General features: G+C 37.6%; 2 protein-coding genes across 3 annotated transcripts in view; one reads left to right on the top strand and one right to left on the bottom strand.

Annotated features, from left to right (window-relative positions):
- Positions 1-18,764, top strand: part of LOC103516538 (palmitoyltransferase ZDHHC3) — a 36,773-nt gene extending 18,009 nt beyond the window's left edge. The window contains exon 5 of the mRNA XM_026828908.1: positions 18,526-18,764. Coding sequence (XP_026684709.1) covers positions 18,526-18,682 — 157 coding nt within the window. The 3' untranslated portion in view covers positions 18,683-18,764. The remainder of the gene's footprint in view (positions 1-18,525) is intronic.
- On the bottom strand, positions 8,636-25,184 carry LOC103516539 (E3 ubiquitin-protein ligase Ufd4-like). Of its 2 annotated transcripts, none has more exons than XM_026828907.1 (13): positions 24,992-25,184; positions 24,102-24,215; positions 23,686-23,880; positions 22,442-22,561; positions 21,795-21,931; positions 16,027-16,244; positions 15,707-15,911; positions 15,108-15,315; positions 12,553-12,929; positions 12,248-12,370; positions 10,824-10,863; positions 9,038-9,298; positions 8,636-8,896 (listed from the first exon to the last, which is right to left on the bottom strand). In XM_026828907.1, exons 1-13 carry the CDS (start codon positions 25,034-25,036, stop codon positions 8,651-8,653), a joined length of 2,289 nt encoding a protein of 762 aa, XP_026684708.1. In that variant the 5' UTR covers positions 25,037-25,184; the 3' UTR covers positions 8,636-8,650. The 2 variants fall into 2 exon arrangements, with proteins under 2 accessions (XP_026684708.1, XP_026684707.1); XM_026828906.1 differs by lacking the exon at positions 10,824-10,863 and adding an exon at positions 11,112-11,151 and having other exon boundaries at positions 24,992-25,183.
- Positions 25,185-25,357: the final 173 nt, after the last annotated feature.

Genomic DNA, 25,357 nt, shown 5'->3' with positions numbered 1-25,357 from the left:
TAGGTGTTACCATAACCTAACTTCTCCGCTCAACTGAAATTCCCCAGATATCAAAAACAAAGCAATAATGATAAACATTAAAAGAAAATCCAACATTTTGCTGTAGCGAAAATCTCTTCTGAATATATGTTGAAGAGGAGGGGAGAAAGCACACAGCCTTGTCTCACCCCGCGCTTGATGTCTACTAATTCTGTGAGCTTTGATTGAATGAGGACTGATGCGTTTTGGTTGAAGTATAAGTTGGCAATTATTCTTATGTCTCGTGAGTCGATCTGTTTTCGCTTTAAGATCTCTATTAGCTGGCCATGTCTCACTTTGTCGAATGCCTTATTATAGTCAATAAAGCAAGCGTATACGTTTTGGTTGACATCCATACATCTTTGCATCATCACCTTGTATGCAAACAGTGCTTCCCTTGTGCCGAATCCGTTCCGGAAGCCAAACTGGGTGTCCGATATATTCTCTTCAAGTTTCTGGTAGATTCTGCGGTGGATCACTTTTAGGAAGATTTTCAGTGTGTGACTCATAAGGCTAATAGTGCGATATTCATCACATCTTTTTGCGTGTGCCTTTTTGGGGATTGTGACGAAGGTTGAGGAGAGCCATTCTGTTGGAAGTATGCCGGTTTCGTATATAAGGTTGAACAGGTCTGTTATAATGCGTATTTGTTTTTCATCAATCAGCTTGAGGACGTCAGCTGGAATTTCGTCCGGACCCGGAGCTTTCCTGTCTTTGGCTGTGTTTATTGCCGCTCGTACCTCTTCTGTCATGATTGATGGTCCTGTTTGCTCACCATTGGTGTTCAGTATCTCTTGGGGGCGTTGCCTTTCATCTTCGAATAAGGTTTTGATGTATTGTTTCCATATTTTTAGTTGTTCTGTAACTTCCAGCACCATTTTTCCATCTTCATCTGTCAAGACTTGAGCTTTTGAGTTCCAGCCACTTCGGGTAAACTCTTTGACTTGGTGTAGGTTCTGTGTATCGTGCATCCGCTGTAGGTCTTCTATTTCCATGCATTTTGTTTTGAGCCATTCTTATCTCGCCTGCCTGCATTCATATCTGATCTTCTTGTGCAGTCTTTTGTATTCTGCTTGGTCTTTGTTTTTCTGTTTACGTCTCTCGTTCATTAGCTCAAGGATATCCTCCGTCATCCAGTCCTGTCGTTTTTCTCTTTTCGTAGGTTTTAGATGTACTTTGCAGGGCTCTATTATAGCGGTTTTAATATTTTTCCATGTGTCCTCTGGATGGTTCAGGGTCTCTCTTTGTTCTTCCTGTGCTAATTTGGGAAAGCACCAAAAATGTTAAACTCAACGATTGATGATTTGTGCTCCAAATAAGTCCCACTAGTGATTCACATTGAAATTCAGGGAGGCCATCAGGGCTGAGAGTCTAAATTTTATTTTTGGGTCTGGATTTCAATATGAACCATTAGTGGGACCTATTTGAAGCACAATTCACCAATCGTTATGAATTTCCCGTTTTTGGTGCTTCTCCTATTGGCGGGAGAACATGGAAAAATGAAAAATTGAATAGGCCATAACTCCGGCCCTTGTTGTCAGATCGAGGTCAAACTTATATCAAACTACTACGTTCTTTAAGGCCTTTGATATGATGTATCACAAGTAGGGAGTTCTCATTTAAGATTTTAAAGTTGGTCCCTCTGGGGCAGCCCCTGAGGGGCCCTCCAAAATTTCGAGTACCTCTCAAAATTCTTTATCATAATCAAGGACTGCATGCAATATTTCAGCTTTCCAGGGTGAACAGTAAAAAAATTAAAAAGGTGGCCTGGGGCTTTATGAGCAGACTGTATATGTATATAAAAAACCCTGTTATTAATGGAAATATCTTTTTTTTTTTCGGGGTTTAAAAAAAAAAAAAAAAAAAAAAAAAAAAAACAGTACCTAGGTAATGAAGATTTAAATTTAAACAAAAGTATCTAATTTAATCTAAATTAAGAATCATCACATAAAATCTGAAGAATTAAATTTGAGAAATTTTATATTTTTTCCTTTCTTTTACCTTAAATGTATTATTTGAGAATCTGTGAACCAATCAAATATCTCCAGAACAGTTTGGGATTTTAAAATGCGGCAAAATGTGTTGATTGATTATTACAAAAGTTGTAATTACATAAAGATAGATGAACAAAGTGTTCGAAAATTAGGAATTTTAAATTTTATACGTTTTTACGGACAAATTCGGTGTTTTTTTTTTGTACTATCTGTTTAACGTTTCGTTTTCGTAACCTTGTGGTCTTCGCGTTTTCTTCCGTCTTTTTTCTGTGAACTTTTTGTATCTCCCGCGGCTGTTCTACTACCTAACATCTTATGGACCTTCAACTTCAAGCAACGAGTTCCATAATAAAGATAGATATTGCAACATTTCTTTGCAAAGTTTAACCTTTAAAATGTTGACCCTAACTTTGTTAGATATTTCTTTACTTTCTATTACAATAAGTATAGGGAACCTATACTTAATGAGTAATGAGAAAGTACAATATTGCAATCGGTTCAAATTTTCAAAAATCGGGAAATGGGTGGAAATATCCATTTTGGGGTCTCCTGAGTACAAAAGTAATTTCTTGGGGTGCTCCGAGCTGCGTTCCTTCAATTTTCGTCAGTTCTGAAATGATCATTCGAGTTCCTTCCACGAGTACCTGAGCTAGAAATACTCGTGTGTATTTATATTCACTTCAAGATAAGTTACTATATGAAAGGATATTTCACAAACCACCAACTTTCTGGTAGTTAGAGCGTTGGGAAGCTTGCAAAAAGAACTTTCACACATGATCAACTTTTTGGGGGTTATAGCGTTAGGGTGCCCGCAGAACGAGGAATTCAAGATGAAGCATATTCAGGCGAAAATCCAGAAAGAAGCGCACGCAGAACGAGGTTGAATTTTCCAGAAAGATTTCCAAGTTGATCATTGAAACCCATTGAATTTGCCTCAAAAACAAAATATTTTGTTCTTGAAAACTTTTCCTGAAACATTGTTTCTGAAATTTATTTCGAATCTTCGGAATGCTTCGTTCTGCGCGGTCTCATAAGAATGTGTACGTGTGTTTTTTCATCTTACGGCTTCATCTTGAATTCCTCGTTCTGTGGGCACCCTTAGGTAAGTAAATCTTCATTTGGAGGTAAAGATATACATTATAATATTATAAACAACAATATAAAATTAATACATTTAGAAAACAATACTGTTCACGTAACTACAACTTTATTACTTGTATATTCTACCCCATCTGTGTTTGCAGAACACTATTCGGTGTTAAGTGAGTAGCCTGTAAAAAGGTCTTTCACAAATAATCAACTTTTTGGGAATATAATTCCCACAAAGGTACTAGTGCAGGAAAATATTACGAATAAAAAAAAAAAAATAATCAATGTTGCCAAAAGAATAAGCACACAGGGTTTCATATTGCAGGCTAATTTACATGAGATGCAACACATCCCCAATATGGGACACAGCATCTCATTAACTCATTCTTTTTTATTTTTTGCCATCTTTTCTTTCTCTATTTTCCCCTATTCTTTCTTCAGTTACATATTTCTTTCTTCTTCTTTATTTTTATTTCTTTTAATTTATTATGTTATGGCTGTCCATGAATTGTGAATAAATATACTTGAGTATTTTGTTGAAAAAAAGGCTGCTTTTTAAAATTCCAAGATATTTGAGTGGGTCACAAATTCTAAATAGTATGTAGATCTTTTTTTCTCTAAAAGCTGCAGTAGAATATCAAGGTGAGGATCAAACTAATGTTGATTTTAAACAAAGAAACATCACCTTTACTTTATTATTTTTTAGATAAATTTAAGTTCGAAATTCAAATTTTCAATTCACCCGCGGAATCATTTCTTGATAATCCAGGAAGGGCATGTACTGTGTTTATATTGTGAGAAAACCATAAAGCCAAAATTCCAAAAAAAAAAAAAAAAAAAAAAAAAAAAAACGGTTTTATTGGGGTTTTTTTTTTTTTTTTTTTTTTTTTCTTTTTTAGAGGTTTGTTTTTCAAAATGCCATAAAAGACATGCTATTTGAGGTATGGTCATGATTTTGTCTTTATTTGAAAGCCATTTAGTGTTTGACCTCTGAATAAAATTTTTGGGTAAATGGGCGCAACGGCTAGATCGAATGAAACTCAGTCTAGAAAATCCAATTTTCGACCACTTTTTCCATAATCTGAAGCCGTATGTCTGCAAAAACGGTGAATGATGTCTTCCAGGTGCTCCAAAGTTTATTTTTTATCACCATAAAATAATGATTTTATACTTAGGTAGGGTAAGTGTACCATTTATTCGCCCACCTAAAAAACGTACCATTTATTGGCCCACCTGCCCACCTTTATTTTTCTAATTTTTGTTTTTATGACTACAATTTTTGAATAGCACTGGTTCGATAGCAGTCTTTAAGCCCTTTCTTTTGATGAAATTGGATCTTGAAAAATTTCGTCCAGTTCAGACTTATGTGGCGTATGGTACAGGTGGGCCAATAAATGGTACGTTTTTTAGGTGGGCGAATAAATGGTACACTTACCCTATTCTATTAATCTATTCTACTTAGACATAGATAGGTAGGTAGTGCAGGTACATATCTTCTTGTTTTTACTCTCGCAAGTGAAATAATAAAGGAAGGACGGACTAAAAACAAATGAATATGGTGTACAGGTACGTACACAAAGTAGGTACCGACTTGTATTTTAATACCTATACAAAGTACTTTAATACCTATTCATATAGGTAGTACCTACACATACGTCATTGTTGTGCCATATTGCCAAAGTTAATTATCTTAATGACACACTTAAAATAAACAACACACAGGTCTTAATTTCTTATTTGAGCAGCGTGCATCAGGACTGTACCGGGTGTTTCAAAACTGTTTCATTAACTAAATCGAATCCACACTTGTTAGGAATATTATTATCTTATATTATAAAAACAAGATCCATTCACTCATTCACATTTCATAGTTCACACACTGATCGCTCTATCTCCAGAACCACAACACCTAGTTATATTATATAGGCTATATTATTATTATTTTGAGGTTTGATAGAGGGAACTGTATAGCTAACTACGCTACGGAGGACTTATCGCCCCAAAATCGAAGAGGAATAGAGGATAGGCGGAAGTCAGCCGTTCCGAGAACGAACCTTATCTGTTTACGATGGAGTTCTCATCGGGCGGGAATCGAACCCGCGACTTAGCGCTTACAAAGCAGACGCGCTATGATGTATGGGACTTTCTTCTGAGTAAGCTCCACCGTTCACAAAAACACATATTTTTAAGGCTTTATTTATAGTGGCAGGGTTCTCCCAAAGGAGCTCTTCCATCCAACCACTAGTTTGTATGTAATTGTGTATATGTGTGTGAGTGTGTGTAGGATTGTGTAGATAGAAATAGATCAGATAGGGTTTTCCTTCAGGTACCCCACAAGGGCAGTCTTGAATGAACCTATACTTGGTGAGTCCCTGATGTCCCTATGAAGAGAGTTCCACAGCCGCGCTGCAGTCCCTGTGCGTTAAATATAAACATAATATCATTTTAAAGCTATTAATAATAATAATAAAAAAAAGCTAAGAAAATTATCTTCAACTTTCTTTTGTTTCGCTATATTTTTTGTCAAATGTTTTCTAAATAGTTATTTACAAAATAAATCGAAAGAAATTTTCAAAAATGCCTTTAAATGGAAATTACGACAAATCTGTAGGTCCTATTGAAAAACCGCCTACAGTGAAAATGTAGCCCGTTTAGTTTATATTTGAATAAAAAAAAATACCATTTAGTTTGGATAAGTACTTTGGGAGATATCGGCATTTTCCCAAAGGCCTACAAAGCTACCTTCAAGTAGCTGTATCTAAGGAAGTACAAGGATGATCCCCGGGGACTTTTAGGAGAAAACTTGTCTCAACGTGTTCTATCACCTGGGAAAAATTCAGCTTTTCTCTAAAAATTTCCAACATTCGTGTTTTTTCGATCTATTGTAATTGGGCTATAGGTCCTGCATCAACCCTCAAGCGTTGTACAGTCGTTCGCGGGACACCCTGTATATATTAGGAATCGAGCATCTTTCTTGCGGTCCTAAAACTTCAACAACTAGATTTTAATAACAGTGAGGAGGGTAAAGGTTTATTATAATTAATTAAACAAAATTTACTACCGTAATAAAATATAGGAAGTTCCAGAATTTATGTTCACTCCATTTTTCTCGGAGCCCGTGCATGACATTAGTCGGATTCTTCTGGATTCAATTTGGCTTTGTAATGTATGATTGGAGCTTGTTGTTGTTGTTGTAGCGGCTTTAGCTTTCGCCGAATGGCGATAGTAGAATAAAGAAAAGATGTTTTTTTTTTGTATCTGCTATACACCGGGGTGATGGTCTCTAGCTCTAGCCATGTTAAATTGGCTCGCTCCTGAACCGCAGTCAATCATCATGAGGACTTGTACTTGGTCTTTAAAAGCAGAGACCTTTGAGGAACTGCCAGCTTGCTAGGCTGGTTAGGGTTAGCTGTTCTCCTCCCTGTTTATAGTCCCACAGCCAGACGTTAGTCTTCTCTCTGTTTAACGTCCCCTAGCCAGACAGCTTGTGGTACTATCCGGATCTCAGCTGAGCGAAAGTTACCCTTGTTGGTTTGGTGACAAGGACGCATCATTTCAAATGGGCTCCGAGAAAAATGGCGTGAGCATAATTTGTGAAACACTCTTTATATTTTGGCTGTTGTTTCTATTTATTGTGAAAAAAAGCAAGTTAAAAACAAACAAATGGTGTAATGTGTTGGTGACAAATCGACGTTTCTGAAACCTGAAATCAATAAAAAATATAAAACTGTTAAAATATTACAATTATTACAAGAGTTATGGCCTATTAAAATTTTCATTTTTCCATGTTCTCCCGTCAATAAGAGAAGCACCAAAAAACGGAAAATTGAGTAGGCAATAACTCCGGCCCTGTTTGTCGGATCGAGCTCAAACTTGTACCAAATTACACGCCAAAGCATGGCTACCATGCCAACTTCAAAACCCCAGATCAGGTCCAACAATAAAAATCAAAAAATCCTAGATACGGTCCATGGCATGGTGACCATGCCATCTTGAAAAACCCAGTTGATGCCACCAAGTTTCCCTCCAATTTTTTCCATTTCTATCCATTTTAAAGTCAACCAATCAAAAAATTACCTATACCATTCGATTCTGCTCAGTATTTTCTATCAAATAACACCAAATTCACACTTGTAAACAAAACCTGTCAGCCGTTATTAATCACAAAAGACGACCAATGAAAAAGATAGACACATAAAAAGTGTGAATTTCAATTAATTTTATCTTTTTATTGAAAATCTATAAAAGAAAAAGGTTTTCACTAACACCAGCTGAAAGTTGCGAAGATTAGATACAAATACTTGATTTTAAGTTCCCATTTCGTTTTCATACAGTATTTTAGTTTCAAAAAGTTCTCTTCAAACATATCTCTCTCTCTTTCTAACACACGCGGTTATCATCATCAAATCTCAAGTCGTTCCAAGAATGGGTCGACTAAAAAATATGACACGCGGTTATATGAAATAGAAAGAGAATTTTGTATACAGCTTGTTCAAGAAATCTTTCATGAAACCTTATTGTTCAAGGGTCATTTTATTGAGAAATAACTATGGTGGGTGTCCATTCTAATTTTCATTTTAATTTTATTAAAATTTTCAGTCATAATTTTCAATTATCTGTTTTTCACAACCTGTAAGTATAGCTATGTCAAAAAAATATTCAAAATCATCGTGGACCTGATGTGGGGTTTTCATTTTCAATCATATCGGACCTTATTGAGGTTTTTTGCTTGGCATGTTAGCCATGCCATTGACCGTAAGTGGGGTTTTGGATTTTTCTTCTATTGGCGTGCAAAAGGTTAAGACCTTTTATATGCTGTATCACAAATGGGGGGTTCTCATTTAAGATTTTAAAGTTGGGCCCCTTGGGGCCGACCCTGGCTCCGACCTAAATTTTGCAACTACTTTAAAAAAATGGTATTTTAAAAGATAAAACACTACCCTCAATTTCAGCTTCTCATCTTTAGTCGTTTAAAAAATATTCAGGGGTCCCCGGACTTTATGAACACTTTGTATAATATATTGTATACAGGGTTATATATAGGCTGCCTTTCATATTTCGGGAATGGGCTATACTGGTATTTTCATCGGTCAACCAATGGTTTTATTGAAAAATTCAACTTTTTTGAAGGTGATTTACATAAAATAGTTTGACCTTCCTCGGCGTAGCTTAACATAGGTAACGCTAAAACCGATCTTAAATTAACGACTGAAGTGTTATCTAAAACTTTCTCGCTTTGAGTTCATAGGTCGTCGCGACAAATTTCAAGATCAGAGCTCATTTGTGTGAGAAAATGTGAAAATAATCCCCCAAAAACCAGTTTTTTTTTTTGGCTTTTTGGTTCTCTGGACAAAATTTGCACCACCATTTTATGTCTTTGGTATATCCTAGTTTGAAGTGTACTACATGTCTTTGCTATATCCTAGTTTGTAGTGGACTACATGTCTTTGGTATATCCTGGTTTCAAGCGTACTACTTGTCTTACCTCTCTCTGGTATATCCTAGTTTGAAGTGAACTACATGACTTTGGTATAAGCGTACTACTTGTCTTACCTCTCTTTGGTATATCCTAGTTTGGGTTCGGTATAGTTGAGCAAGTCCTCTCTCGTCCACTGTGGGTTTTGATCTCCACATAGCATCATCCGGACTTCGCTAGGGGTGAATGCTCGTAGCTTGGACAGAGCAAATACTCGACAGAAACCATTACGGAAAGCTTCTATTTGACGCGCTATGCCGCTTTGTAGACAGAAGTTAGTTAACCGATCCATGTACTCTTCTACGTTTTCAATAGTTACCTGAGAATGAGAAATAAAAACCAGGTCATGGTTTGTAAAACCTCTACTCTTCTTTATCTACTCCTCTACTCTTCGTTAAGCTTCCATATTATTACTATCATTATCATTACCTATATATTACTAAATACACTGGCTACTTACATCAATATCACTGCCATTAGGTATCAGATCAGCATGTGTATAGCCGTATACACTGGACGAAGGAAGATAGGTGAAGGTAATGGCCAAGTCTTCTAGTCGAGTGACAGGCCCACCGCCACCACCAGCATGTGATGTCACCAGAGCCAAACTTTCTATCTGGCGTAGCTTAGCATCCGGTGATAAGACAGGGTCATGTAGAATTCGGGACTTTCTGTTGGCAAGTTCACGAAGTTCACGTAGAAATCTTCCTCGTACAGGATCAAAAAGACCTTTAATTTGATATATAGGTCGACCAGGTTTGGATAAGTCCTTCTATGGGGACAGACAGACAACACCAAAAGCGAATACAATAGTCCGTCCCTTATACCTTTTTATTACTATTGTAATAATAAAGGAAGGACAAACTAAAAACCCAAGTTGGCACACGATTTGCGGACTTTACGAAATTTTTCGCAAATCGCGATATTGCCAAAATATCCACATCCAAAAAAGAATAATGCCAAAATATCCAAAAAAGAAGACTTCTTTTTTGGTATAAAAATAAAAAATAATGTGTGTTGGCTATGAGAAAAACAGTTTAAGAATACATCCTGGGACACCCTGTACACGGTTCGATTCCCGAATTCGCTCAATGAGCGGAAAAAACGCTCACTCCGCAGAGTTGAAAAAGCAATCTGCTGCCCGAAAATCGGCAATTGAGTAACTGTAAATAGCCCAGTCCACGGACTGAGCGTATTCGGGGATTGAGCCTAACCTATACACTATACATACTTTACTTTAAGTGGTAAAGCGGTTTTAATTCGTCCCAGATTAAAACCCGATTGTTTCACACCTATCGGAGTGGACCGGTACCGAACCGGTACAAATACAAATTAAATCGTTTATGAAAAAAATTCGTTTGAGTTAAAATATAGAGCTATCGTTGGGTCAATAAATTCTGTCCTGTGTTTCCTTTGGATTATCGCTAAATCGTTTATGAAAAAAATTCGTTTGAGTTAAAATATAGAGCTATCGTTGGGTCAATAAATTCTGTCCTGTGTTTCCTTTGGATTAAATGAGTAGCTATGACATATAAATGCGCATAGCGACCGGTGCCAGCATGGTAGGTAAACATTGGATGATAGGATTATTGAGATATTGGGAAAAATCCTACAATGCTGCAGTGAGCACCAAAGTTGTGATATAATAACACAAAGAAACTGCATTTACATTACATTACATAAAATAATGATTTTACACATATCCCGAAAAAAAAAAATCATTCAAAAGTGTCAAATCGCACGATTGTGGAGGGAAATTATGTGCTAACAAAACAAAAAAATAAACCAAATGTTTCGCTTCGTTCGAGCTATCCGAGGGGCCCGTAAGGATTATCGCACCTGATATTCAATTCAAATGGAAGCCCTTCTCTTTAGTAGCAGCTAGAAGTCGTTCTCTCAATGTTTCCTCGTTCGAGTACTCAGGTAGCTTCAGGTAATGCACACAAGTGTTGACGCTCGGGTAAGATCCTTCACCTGCATCTACCTTGCGGACTATGGTCAGACGAGGGTGTAGGTTAGCAAGTCCGCCGGGAGGGAGAGATGAACACCCAGTTGTGAACTGCAGGAAACATTTCCTCTCTTCCCCTGTCATGTGCACGAGAACATTCACAAACCGCAGGAATCCGGGGCTAAAACAACAAGCCGACAATGACTTAACATTTTAAAGTTGCCCCTCTGGGACCGACCTTGAATTTTTACATTAGTTTGAAGTGTACTACATGTCTTTGGTATATCTCTACAACTAGCACTTGCATGAGATCAGTCTCCTTGAGAATACCCGCAAACCTACAATCACAACATAATATATCTACAACTAGCACTTGCATGAGATCAGTCTCCTTGAGAATACCCGCAAACCTACAATCACAACATAATATATCTACAACTAGCACTTGCATGAGATCAGTCTCCTTGAGAATACCCGCAAACCTACAATCACAACATAATATATCTACAACTAGCACTTGCATGAGATCAGTCTCCTTGAGAATACCCGCAAACCTACAATCACAACATAATATATCTACAACTAGCACTTGCATGAGATCAGTCTCCTTGAGAATACCCGCAAACCTACAATCACAACATAATATATCTACAACTAGCACTTGCAGGATCATTGTTCAAATATCAACAGTGCACAACGTTGCTTTACTTAAAAGATCTGTCGAGAACTTGTGAGCTTCTATTTTGTTGAAACTAGTCATTTTGAATAAACAAATGGAGACTAGTACCTACTTTCACAATAGATATTTTTGATTTTGGTAAAAGAATTCGACATTTTACTTTCCATTACTAATATATAGCGAAGCTATACTAGTAATGAGAAAGTATTCAAGCGGTAAAAATTTTCAAAATCGGGAAATGAGTGGGAATATCCGTTTTGGGCCCCCCTGATTCCAAAGAAATGTTTTTTAGCCCATGGTCTGTACGTATGTATGTACGTACGTACTACAGGTTTGAATGGGAAAAGGTGGTACTGTATACAAAATATCTCAAGAACAGTTTGTCGTAGAGAGATGAAATTTGGTATACTATCCCTGTAACAATTTGGTAAAAATCAAACAATCACTCATCCAGATATCAACCAAAGTCAATGTTGCTTCGGACTTCGAATAAAAACAAGAGACGGTCGAAAACCATCATAAAGCCAAAATAACGCCAACCGCAGCACCTATCTTAACCAAAAGTTTTGTGTCGCATCCTTGTCCCAGTTGTGAACTACATACCGAATTTCAAGTTTTTAGCTTATACCGTTCTCGAGATATTTTGTTTACAGACAGACACACACACGGACCAATGGCTGAAACTTTGGATTTAGGCTCTAGGGACCTCAAAACATGTTTTAGCACTAAAATCTGACCATCGAAAATTTGACCCAATTACATTAGGTACTTTCCTTCCTTTAGGATAAGGAAAGTAAAAAACCAATTTTTTGATACTTTATAAAGTTTATATGATTCCTTATTACATGGAGAGTATTTTAAGATAGAATTTTTTTACACCGAAAGTATTCCGCCGCAGGCGGCTCGGGACTTAGAAAAAAATTCATTTTTTTTTCAAATACTTATTCCGCAAGTGTAATAGAAAGTCGTGTGATGTTTACACCAGATTTTTTTCTCTTTCTTTGATTGACTCTGGGTATCGAGCTTTAGTTATTAATACTCACCAAGGTTTTGTTTCTTCACTATAAAGTTTAGGAGGGTCCAGTTCCAACTCCTTCTCACTTTCTTCACTCATGATAGATGAGATCATGGGGTCATCTTCACAACTCCGAGGAGGCATTCCAATCCTTTTAAATAAAAGCACAACAATACATTTAAAGTTTAATTAAAAAATTAATATCGAAATTATTTACAACACATTAATGGTGGAGACTAACGACCAACAGTTTTTTCATATCTCTTGCCATTTTGATTCTTATCATCATCAGTATTATTTATCATGACTACTATACAATCTATACATACATACCTCTCGTTAATATTATTCTGGATATCGCCTTGGCATACAAGCTTGAGGAAGGCATTTGAGAAGGGCAGATCCACTAGACGACTATCTTGCAGTACTTTGGCCAGGAATACTCCGAGGAACCAGAAGTTACTCACGGCTCTATCACAAGCAGCACTGTTCTGGGGGAGGGGCGCAGGGAACAGACCACATGAGCGTCGGACATAGAACCCAGGAGGTTTAGTTCCCTCTCCCAAGTCTAGCGTGGGAGGTTGGGAGTCTACCTCTTCATCATCACAGAGCCACATGCCAAGATCTCGACGTTGTAACTCGGCCGCTACTAGAGCGTAAAACTCCAGGGTCGGACCTAGCCCTGTACCTTCCTCTCCTTGAAACTCAACCTGGTAACGAGAATGAAATCACATGAATCAATGAGATGAAGATGGGAGGAGTTGACACAACATAGAGTTCTTTGGAGGCAAGGGATTCACATATCCCTAATACGCCATCGGGGTGAGTGAGTGAGTTAGGTTACAAGGATATGGTTGGCACGTACCTTATTTAGTACGGGACGTTTCTTGTCTTCAGCAGATTGTCACAATTATATCATCCCCGAACTTTTCAATTAACACATAAAAAACGAAACAGTTGGCCTTTGATTCACAGCTATCGATTGATGACGAGTTTGATAGGCTTTTTATAATGGATAATTCTGAGGTGCAGGCAGTGATTATTATTTTGAGGGCAAACCAGGAGTGGAAAAAAAACCCTCACTACATCCGGTGTCGAAGTTTGAATCTAATGGGGTTTTTATTTTGATTCCCGATCTCAAAAAAAAAAAAAGAAAAATAATCACTGCCCGCACCTCGGAATTATCCATTATAAAAAGCCTATCAAACTCGTCATCAATCGATAACTGTGAATCAAAGGCTAATAATACTGATGTAATGAAACTTGGTGTACGTTCCTAACACAAGACACTTTGCAGAGGCACCTACATTTGGGCTTCATACCAAGAAGAAGTATCCGAGTCCACGCTCATCAACCGACCCGTGTACATCTAACTATACACTGTACAACGGAGAAAATAAACTTGTATATCACACTGTACAACAGAGAAAATAAACTTGTACTATTTTCTAGAGAAAGTGACAGAGCCCTTTGACTTACCAGATTGACGGAACTGTTTTATCTGCTCAAACACATTGGAGAGAAACTTGTACTCGGTGTCTATGGTTTTCCTCAACTCTGTGTCATTCATGCTGGAGGAGGTCTTGAGTTGGTCTATCATTGATAGAGCTATGAATAATCACTTGAGATAGGCCTTTTAAATAATTATTAATCCATTTATACGTTATCCAGATGGATATGGCAGCAATGAGTCATCAACCCCAAATGAAAGAACCAATCAGAATGCGAGAATTCCTTGCATTGTTGCAATTAAGGTAAAGGTCTATTTTTATAAACTCTCTCTTTTAAAAAGTAAAGGTAGCTTCGATCTGTAACCTTTTTTTACAAGAGGTTGAATCACTGTGCAATGTGGGAGGAAGCACTGTGCAATGTACCTTCCTCTTTTAAAGATTTTCTACCGTTGCACCTTTGACATGTTTGGCAACGTAGCCTACTTTTGTAATGACTCCTTGCTGCCATATCCATCTGGATAACGTATAACTTCCTTCTAGCTTGTACACATTTTGTACCATAGTCAAATGTTTGCAGCAAGGTTAAATTTTGTAAATAAAGTGAAGAAAACAATTTTCATTTTCGACGCAATTATTTTTCCATTTAATTTTGTTTCTTCGTTTTATTTACAAATGTTTAGAATTGTATTTACTTTTTTTCAATAGGGATATCCAGCGTACTCTTGTGGAGTATTTGTAATTTTTCGCTTATTTGCATTTTTTTTTTTTTTAAATCAGTACAAATAAAGTGAAGAAAAGAAATATTTAAATATAATAACTCTAACAAGTACATAATAATTCAGCCTATTTGGCTTCAAGGGTAGCGAATCTGTCTTGTAAGTGCTAGGTTGAGGGTTCAATTCCCACCCGCAGCGAATTTTATCCTAAACAGATAAGTGTAAGTAGTGCTTTATTTAGACTGTCAGCTTAGAAAAAGTTGTTCCATTATACCAACAGTTTAATGGAGCACCTCTTCATTCGATTTCAATTTCAATTTTTGATAAACCTTTATTTTTATTGTCTATAATTTTTGTTTACAATACAATATAAGTAGGTACATAATATAATAAGTACAAAATTACAATTGGTCTTCATAATGATACTTAACTTATATACTATGTAGGTTTGTAGGTATTTGTTGTTGTTGATTGATACATTGATATAATTTTGTTTATTATAATTTAAATATGTTAAAAATAAAAGTTAAGAAAAGTTGTTCTTAACTTTCAAGGTTCGTTCTCGGAACCGGCTGGCTTTCTCCTATCCTGTCTTCCTTCTATCTTCGCTCTCGGGACGATAAAACCTCCACTGATACGAGTTCTCTCTATTAAAAAAGGTTAATAAAATGAATAATTTCTTTACATACTTGTTAAGAGATGGCAGGATGGAGTTACATACCTCTAGAATACTCTTATGATCGCAATGGACGAGCATAACTTGTTTGGCCCAGGCTAGTAGCTTATCACCTGCCCGCGGAACTTTCACTCGTTCATGTTTCAATCGTCCTACTCGGAACTCATGCGTATCATCTCTCCGTTGTGATATTCCAGTCACTCTCTGCCGCTCTAGACTTACGTCCCGTTGTGTTTGTAACCACACGATGGACCTGCCAACAACATACAATACACAGTCTTGGAATCCCTCAATATATTTAACGGCTCTAGATGAGAATCTGAAATTTGTTCTATCCTTTGAAATCCCATTTTTTGAAGAAGTTCCCAAATTTCGGCCAGAGGCAGGGTCGGCCCCCAAGGGGCCAATTTCGAAACTTTAAATGAAAACTCCCCCATTTGTAATACATCATATCAAAGGTCTTAAAAAACGTAGTACTTTGTTGATGTAAGTTTTAGCTCGATCCGACAACCAGCTGGAGTTTCAAAATTTTCATGTTCTCCCGCCAATAGGGGAAACACCAAACGGGAAATGCATATTGATTGGTGATTCAACGTAGTGACGTATTCAACGCTCAAATCATATTGATTGTTCCCAATATTTACCTGGAGGCACCGAACGAAGTACAGTTGAAGTAGAGCTGACGCGTTTCAAATGGAAACAGGAAAGGACAGGAGGTGTTGAGCTCTTCACACCAGGGAGGTAAAGCTCCTGACGCTAACACAAGAGGATCTTGTATCTGCTGCACCAACTTATTGGTCATCTTCTTCGATGTAAACTCCTCGGTACCTAGCACTGTCTCATCCAGGTCTGAGAAAGAGAGACACTCATTACAATAGTGTACCTAGCACTGTCTCATCCAGGTCTGAGAAAACAGGTGTCTAACAAGTTGCACAACATCCTCTACACCACTATAGTTACTCACCTAGAGCTCCTATGAGAGGACTTTGTGTTTCATCAGAGCAAGTATTGATAACAAACAGGTGTCTAAGAAGTTGCAGAACATCCTCTACAGAACAAGCAGTACTAGATGTGGGAGTAAGAGGGGAGACAACAGAGCCACGATGAGCGAGAAGTGGTGGTGCAGAGGGAGACAGAGAACCTAAGCGTTCCTCTCCACCGTAGGCGTCCTTGTATATCACACTGTACAACAGAGAAAATAAACTTGTATATCACACTGTACAACAGAGAAAATAAACTTGTATATCACACTGTACAACAGAGAAAATAAACTTGTATATCACACTGTACAACAGAGAAAATAAACTTGTATATCACACTGTACAACAGAGAAAATAAACTTGTATATCACACTGTACAACAGAGAAAATAAACTTGTATATCACACTGTACAACAGAGAAAATAAACTTGTATATCACACTGTACAACAGAGAAAATAAACTTGTATATCACACTGTACAACAGAGAAAATAAACTTGTATATCACACTGTACAACAGAGAAAATAAACTTGTATATCACACTGTACAACAGAGAAAATAAACTTGTATATCACACTGTACAACAGAGAAAATAAACTTGTATATCACACTGTACAACAGAGAAAATAAACTTGTATATCACACTGTACAACAGAGAAAATAAACTTGTATATCACACTGTACAACAGAGAAAATAAACTTGTATATCACACTGTACAACAGAGAAAATAAACTTGTATATCACACTGTACAACAGAGAAAATAAACTTGTATATCACACTGTACAACAGAGAAAATAAACTTGTATATCACACTGTACAACAGAGAAAATAAACTTGTATATCACACTGTACAACAGAGAAAATAAACTTGTATATCACACTGTACAACAGAGAAAATAAACTTGTATATCACACTGTACAACAGAGAAAATAAACTTGTATATCACACTGTACAACAGAGAAAATAAACTTGTATATCACACTGTACAACAGAGAAAATAAACTTGTATATCACACTGTACAACAGAGAAAATAAACTTGTATATCACACTGTACAACAGAGAAAATAAACTTGTATATCACACTGTACAACAGAGAAAATAAACTTGTATATCACACTGTACAACAGAGAAAATAAACTTGTATATCACACTGTACAACAGAGAAAATAAACTTGTATATCACACTGTACAACAGAGAAAATAAACTTGTATATCACACTGTACAACAGAGAAAATAAACTTGTATATCACACTGTACAACAGAGAAAATAAACTTGTATATCACACTGTACAACAGAGAAAATAAACTTGTATATCACACTGTACAACAGAGAAAATAAACTTGTATATCACACTGTACAACAGAGAAAATAAACTTGTATATCACACTGTACAACCATTGATATAATTTTGTTTATTATAATTTAAATATGTTAAAAATAAAAGTTAAGAAAAGTTGTTCTTAACTTTCAAGGTTCGTTCTCGGAACCGGCTGGCTTTCTCCTATCCTGTCTTCCTTCTATCTTCGCTCTCGGGACGATAAAACCTCCACTGATACGAGTTCTCTCTATTAAAAAAGGTTAATAAAATGAATAATTTCTTTACATACTTGTTAAGAGATGGCAGGATGGAGTTACATACCTCTAGAATACTCTTATGATCGCAATGGACGAGCATAACTTGTTTGGCCCAGGCTAGTAGCTTATCACCTGCCCGCGGAACTTTCACTCGTTCATGTTTCAATCGTCCTACTCGGAACTCATGCGTATCATCTCTCCGTTGTGATATTCCAGTCACTCTCTGCCGCTCTAGACTTACGTCCCGTTGTGTTTGTAACCACACGATGGACCTGCCAACAACATACAATACACAGTCTTGGAATCCCTCAATATATTTAACGGCTCTAGATGAGAATCTGAAATTTGTTCTATCCTTTGAAATCCCATTTTTTGAAGAAGTTCCCAAATTTCGGCCAGAGGCAGGGTCGGCCCCCAAGGGGCCAATTTCGAAACTTTAAATGAAAACTCCCCCATTTGTAATACATCATATCAAAGGTCTTAAAAAACGTAGTACTTTGTTGATGTAAGTTTTAGCTCGATCCGACAACCAGCTGGAGTTTCAAAATTTTCATGTTCTCCCGCCAATAGGGGAAACACCAAACGGGAAATGCATATTGATTGGTGATTCAACGTAGTGACGTATTCAACGCTCAAATCATATTGATTGTTCCCAATAAATGTGTGAGAATTTACCTGGAGGCACCGAACGAAGTACAGTTATTGTATATCACACTGTACAACGGAGAAAATAAACTTGTATATCACACTGTACAACAGAGAAAATAAACTTGTATATCACACTGTACAAAAAAAAAATAATAAAAAAAATAATAATAATAAAAAAAAAAATAAACTGAGAAAGCTACAATTGATTCTTATATGGTTGTTGTTAACTTTGCCGACTACATCTCCGTTTCCAGGCCCAGGAGCTGCGCCACCTCGGCAGGATTGGTCCAGAGTGGTTGGAAGGTTTGGACAGTTGAACAGGTGATCCACTGCACTTGGGACATCGATCAGGCACAGATGGATTTATTCTGGCCATGTAGTGCTACAGTAGTTTGCACCAGCCGGATCTGAGTTGGGCAAGGGTGGCTCGGGTCGACCCCTCAGCACTGTCGATGTCCGGGATCACATTGGTACCGAGAACACGGTTGGGCATGTGAATGTTCTTGGCTCTGTGTTTGATGTTCTCGTTGGTTACGCTGTCACCCATTAGGTGTTGTTCGCGTAGTATGGGGAGGTAGGGGTTGTGGTGCAGTGGCGATGTTGTTACATGTGTGAGATGAGAGTATTGCAGTGGGACCCGAGTAAAGGGTATTCATCATTTTTAATCTCAATATTATCATTTTCAATCTACAATATAATAAGTACTCGCACTTCGTGCTCCACCGGGTTTCGCATGTTCGCTACGCGGGGTTGCTTGCGTAATGCGTATACGGTCGCGCTGCGCGCTCCCAGGGCTTTGCATCTTGTTTGAAGAAATGAAAAATCAAAACGAGAGCAAAATATTAAACGTAGAAAAAGTTTTGCTACTCTACAAATGTGTTCCCTGTGTATTTCTTATGGGGAAACTAAAAAATATCTTGAGAACGGTTTGGCATTTCGGGGTTTTCCGATTTTTCCCAGTATGTGGAAAAATAAGCCATCCAATGGTGAAAACCGCATCTCCTAAGCCCGCCTAGAAGTGGGTTAGATTAGATAGTATGAGTGAGTCAGTTATACAAGGGGCTGTATACAATATTTTAGATATATAAATTAAAATGAAGATTTGTCTGTAAACTTGGGGTTCCTACACTGAACGAAACCAATTTTCGGTTTGGACGTTTCAGATAAATTCAGAATCCAATAGGTGACTCACTATCATAAACCCTCGTATTATTTCTAGAAAAATATATATTTTTGTCACGAGACCTCAATTCTTGGTAAATCTATTGTTTTAAAAAAGGTCAACCATTCTTTTGAGTCCTAAATATATACAGCCCCTTGTGTAACTGACTGACTCACGTATACAAATTCTAACCCACTTCTAGATGAGCTAGGAAGATGCAGTTTTCACCATTGGATTCCTTATTTTTTGTAGGTACTGGGAAAAATCGGAAAATCCCGAAATTCCAAACCGTTCGCGAGATATTGACGTTTTTTAGTTCCCCATAAGAAATACACAGGGAACACGGTTTGAGGCCAGCAAAACTTTTCCTGCGTTTATTATTTTCTCTCGCTTTTAGTTTTCAGTTTTCATTTCTTCGAGATAAAACTCAGGGACGATATAAGGTTTCAGGGGCGAAGCCCCGGGAGCGCGAAGCGCGACCCCATGCACAACCCCGCGAAGCCCCGGGAGCGCGAAGCGCGACCCTGTGCACAACCCCGCGAAGCCCCCGGGAGCGCGCAGCGCGACCGTAAACAAGGGAGCGCGAAGCGCGAGAAAGTGACCAACTGCCAAAAGTTAAAGGGTAAAAACTTTTAAAAGTTGTAGAATGTAGACACTGCAATTGATCAAAGGCTCACTTACATAAGGCCTAATAATTGGCACAACTTGTTGCTTCACCAGATACATTTTTACCTCGTTAAAGTTTCGATGTTATACCCTGTATAAGATCGAACTTTTGAAAAAGGTCACCCTGTAAGGGGCATTGTTATGAATGCTGCGCAACAGGATTTCAAAATAAATAACCTGGTTGAAACTGTCTTGTGTTTCTGAAAGCGCCGGGTTACGTGTTTAACATTCTTTTTAGTCCTAAATATATACAGCCCCTTGTGTAACTGACTGACTGACTCACTCACTCACTGACTCACTTACTCATACTAATTCTAACCCACTTTTAGATGGGCTAGGAATATGGGGTTTTCACCATTGGATTCCTTATTTTTTGTAGGTACTGGGATAAATCGGAAAATTCCGAAATTCCAAACCGTTCCCGAGATATTGACGTTTTTTAGTCCCCCCATAAGAAATACACGGGGAACACGCTTTGAGGCCAGCAAAACTTTTCCTACGTTTAATATTTTGCTCTCGCTTTTAGTTTTCAGTTTTCATTTCTTCGAGACAAGACTCAGGGACGATATTAGTTTTCAGGGGCGAAGCCAAGGGAGCGCGAAGCGCGACCTCATACCCACCCCGCGAAGCCCCCGGGAGCGCGCAGCGCGACCCCAATGCACACCCCGCGAAGCCCCGGGAGCGCGCAGCGCGACCGTATACGCAACCCCGCGTAGCGAACACGCGAAGCCCCCGGGGGGTGGAGGGGGGCGAAGCCCCCCTCCCGAGCACGAAGTGCGAGTGATTGTAAATAAAACCCGTGTTTTGTCCTTTTTATTAAGTAAGACATATACCTTCTATTTCAATAGATGTTAATTGTATCCCCCCGGTTTTCGGATTTTTCCCTTTACTTATGCATAAAAAGACACCTTTGTGCAAAATTTCAGCTCTCTAGCTTGTCTAAAAGTGCCTAATAATTTTGATGATCAGTCAGTGAATGAGTGAGTCAGTCAGGGACAAAATCGTAAAGTTTGCAGCCCTCCGCTGGCCAAACCGTTTGTCTTAGGAACATGAAATATCGTAAGCTTCTTTATTCATGTAAAAAGAACAAATTTACAAATTTTCAAGATTTCAAGTTGAATTGGACCAGAATTACAGAGGTGTGAAAAACCGGGTGAAATGTTTCCTGTAAAGATTACACAGTAGTGCTTTGCTGGAACTTGGCCTGAATTCATTCGTACCTTCATCTCAACTTGGGCAAAAGAGACTGAGTGAGGTCTACAGTTCACAGAACTACTAGTAATAGTGTAAATGTAAATGCAGTTTCTTTGTGTTATTATGTCACAACTTTGGTGCTCACTGCAGCATTGTAGGATTTTCCCAATATCTCAATAATCCTAAAATCCAATGTTTACCTACCATGCTGGCACCGGTCGCTATGCGCATTTATATGTCATAGCTACTCATTTTCCTCACGAGGCTGAGTGGGCCCCGCAACAGCCAGTCACGGAATCAATCATTTGCATGATACAAATTTGACCCCGCCGGGAATCGAACCCGGGTCTGCCGCGTGCAAGGCGAGTGCAGTGACCACAACGCCATGGGAGCTGACGTAACAGTGTAATAAACACTTTTTCTTATAATGAATCAATACCTATGAATTTTGTATGTTCTGATGTCGTAATGAAACTGGATAAATGATGTCTAGTGACTTACGTATAAGTTGGCTCCCAAATGCGCCTGAGTTTCTCTTGCCGAGTTCCTACACCAAAGTCTATGCGTTGTATTAGTTCCTGTACAGCGTGGAAGATAGTCCAGTTTGCATTGGATAGCTCAATCTCCACATCTTGAACCTGCATATAGTACAGAGCACATCATGTAACAATCTCAACTGTTAGTATAGAGTTTTTCTTTTTCTTAAACTTCCGAATTGCTCTAATTATTTATTAGTAAAAAAAAAATAATAATAATACATCAGAAAGAGGAACTCTATTAAACTGTTAGAATAATGGAACATCTTCTCCTAAATACAAAAATTTCTGAGTTTTGAGCGCACAAGATGGTATTTCCAAAATCAAAATTTGCAAACTTGGGGTCATATTTTCATTTATTTATTTAGTTTAGGACAGGGGTTCCCAAACTTTCGAGTACTGCGTACCACCTGACACCTCAAGGTTCTTTTGGCGCACCACCGAACATCAATTTTGTGTGGCTTGGGGTTTAGTGTGTGTGTGTGTAACCTCCCGCCTCCAGAGGATGGGTTCATGGGTAACGTCACTAGTTAAAAAAAAGCCAATGTTTCATTTACTTAGAGGGTACAGACTCAAAAATAATATTATCTAGTTCATAGTGGTGGTACTTACCCCAGGTATATTGGGAGCTCTCAATGATAGGGCTAGACGTGAAGAATGTCCAGGTGTAATCATTGCTTCTTCTATTGTATTTGATATCTCTTGCTGGGGGTCCTCAGGTGGAGGTGTTACCTGCAAAATCATACATCATGACTTCTCAGTCTATTTGCAAGTAGAGTAAAATGTTCTACTTCTTTCCCTTATTCACAATGGTAATGACTTGGTCGTTTAGAAAGATATATTCGCATGCACTATCGGTGGGTCCTTATAGAATAGAGGCTAACACTTTCAATCCAGTCTGCCTTATGTTTATCTAATGCACCCTTGCCCTAAAGGATGACATGACCTAAGTATTTGGATGTCGTCTTATAAATTTTGTAGGTACTTAAATGAATGATGATTAAAGTGAGGGAAATAGCTGTTACACTTCACATCTAGATAATTATGTTAAGATTTCACGTTATTTCTTCAGGCATGTTTTGCCCGTGAGGGCATCATCAATGATAACCGGATTATTGACACAAAGAAACGAAAGATGATGCCCTCATGAGCGAAACATGTCTGAAAAAATAAAGTAAAATCTTAACATACCTACATATGAAGTATAACAGTTATTTCTACATCTGTGGTTTGATTAACATTGGTTCGACCAGGTCTCGGATCAAAGGCCGGTATGAGAGTACAATATATATTACGTCTACATCTGTGGTTTGATTAACATTTAGATTGGATTTACAATATTACCTCTACATCTGTGGTTTGATCAACATTGGTTCAACCAGGTCTCGGATCAAAGGCCGGTATGAGAGTACAATATATATTACGTCTACATCTGTGGTTTGATTAACATTTAGATTGGATTTACAATATTACGTCTACATCTGTGGTTTGATTAACATTTAGATTGGATTTACAATATTACCTCTACATCTGTGGTTTGATTAACATTTAGATTGGATTTACAATATTACGTCTACATCTGTGGTTTGATTAACATTTAGATTGGATTTACAATATTACGTCTACATCTGTGGTTTGATTAACATTTAGATTGGATTTACAATATTACGTCTACATCTGTGGTTTGATTAACATTTAGATTGGATTTACAATATTACCTCTACATCTGTGGTTTGATTAACATTTAGATTGGATTTACAATATTACCTCTACATCTGTGGTTTGATTAACAGATTTACAATATTACCTCTACATCTGTGGTTTGATTAACATTTAGATTGGATTTACAATATTACCTCTACATCTGTGGTTTGATTAACATTGGTCCGACCAGGTCTCGGATCGAAGGCCGGTATGAGAGCAGAGAACTGTCTCTTCAGAACATACTCGTCATCCCATGACCTCTTCTTAACACCCGGGCCTCCTATAAGAGGAGCATAGGTTTCATCTTCACGCACCATGAATGAAAGGAAACTGCGTGACACCATAACCTGAAATATCAAATATAATTTCATTTGACCTCACAAATAAAAAAGATCAAAGTTGACCTTGAAATGATGTTGAAGGGGACACCTTATAAATTCCAGAGGTCACCATTAAATGTCCCCCCAAAAGTTAGCACAATGAGCGAAAACACGAATTTTCAATGTTTATTAATCTTCAAGATATTAGAATGTATCGTTTAGTTCATAGATTATTATGTAATATGTACCTCTTCATAATCATCGTCTTCATTTTCATCGTCATCATTATCTTCATCATCAATATCATCATCATCCTCTAGTTCTGCTAGGAGAGTAGGGGCACGACAACTCTCTAGGAAACCCTGCAACATATTCAATCAATATATAGCTCCTTTTTCTCCTCATATACCAAATTGAGGGGTTGGATGGAAAAAGGGCTTAAGTCGACTTACGCCCTTTTTCCGTCAAAGATTGATTTAGACACGGCATATTATTCTCTATTCAATGCAAAAAACCGTTTCTCAATATCTCGATTATTCATCAAGTTACACGAGTTTTTGAAAGCAAAAACATGCAATAATGTGCTTTTTTCCCCTATACTGAACCACTGGATGGACAGTGCCGGTTACTTGAATCATACAATCAGAGGAAGATAAGGAGTAGATAGGTCGGTATGATATTTTAGTGTATTCCCATATAATGTTAGCCTAAAGTGTTTATTTTATTTGTTTCTTTCTTTTTTAATCACTTTTGCATATTTAAATGTTCAATAGACCAATTTATGTTGACTTTTTGTTTGAAAAATATCCTTTGATGGAAAAAGGGCGTAAGTCCGACTTTCCCTTGGAATAATTCTAGGTACTTTATTTGTCAAAATCGGTTCAAAACCCTTCGAAAAATAAAATTTAGTCACTTTCAATAACTTTCACCAAACCATTTTTCCTGGAAAGAACGTCAAAAACTTTGAAGCCGTTTTTCTCAAAACACAGTTTTCCGACTTACGCTTTCCTTCCATCAAAGCCCTCAATTATGGAATGAACCAAGTGGGTCTAGACAGATTTTGATAAAGTTCAACACACACAGGGCCCCTTAGTGGCAACTTTTCTAAATGTTCTACAGTTGTTTAATGATTGTATACCTCAAATGACATTTGTTCACTATCGCTCGAGTTAGATAAGCTCATAGTGAGGCACTGAGCTCCCGTGGATGTAGCTGTGGTGTTGATAGTGGCTGTAGGACCATTCGTAGTTAGACTGGGGTAGCTTTGAGCTGTTTGTAAGAGACCACCTATGAAACAAGAGAAAAAGGTTCATCTTAATCACACTATTACATACGAAAATTCAGTAAAAAAAATAATAATAATAACAATTCAATTCAATTTTTATTGTATTGCTAATACACACTATATACAATTTAAAAAAAATAATAATACAGGGTTTTTAATTAAAAAGTTGCCACCCCTGAAATCTCCCCGGCAGGATTTCAGTCTCTTGGGGCGGCATAA

The sequence above is a fragment of the Diaphorina citri genome, unplaced genomic scaffold, assembly GCF_000475195.1.
Source record: "Diaphorina citri unplaced genomic scaffold, Diaci psyllid genome assembly version 1.1 scaffold1593, whole genome shotgun sequence".
NCBI classification, from domain to species: Eukaryota; Metazoa; Arthropoda; class Insecta; order Hemiptera; family Psyllidae; genus Diaphorina; species Diaphorina citri.
This window is presented reverse-complemented; position numbering and strand designations above follow the sequence as displayed.

Coding starts and splice junctions, on each gene's coding strand:
- LOC103516539 (XM_026828907.1), bottom strand. CDS start 25,036: ATGAGCTTATCTAACTCGAGCGATAGTGAACAAATGTCATTTGAG. Junction 23,881..24,101: donor AAGACGATGATTATGAAGAG/GTACATATTACA, acceptor TTGATATTTCAG/GTTATGGTGTCACGCAGTTT. Junction 12,930..15,107: donor ATCATAAGAGTATTCTAGAG/GTATGTAACTCC, acceptor TCTCGTTACCAG/GTTGAGTTTCAAGGAGAGGA.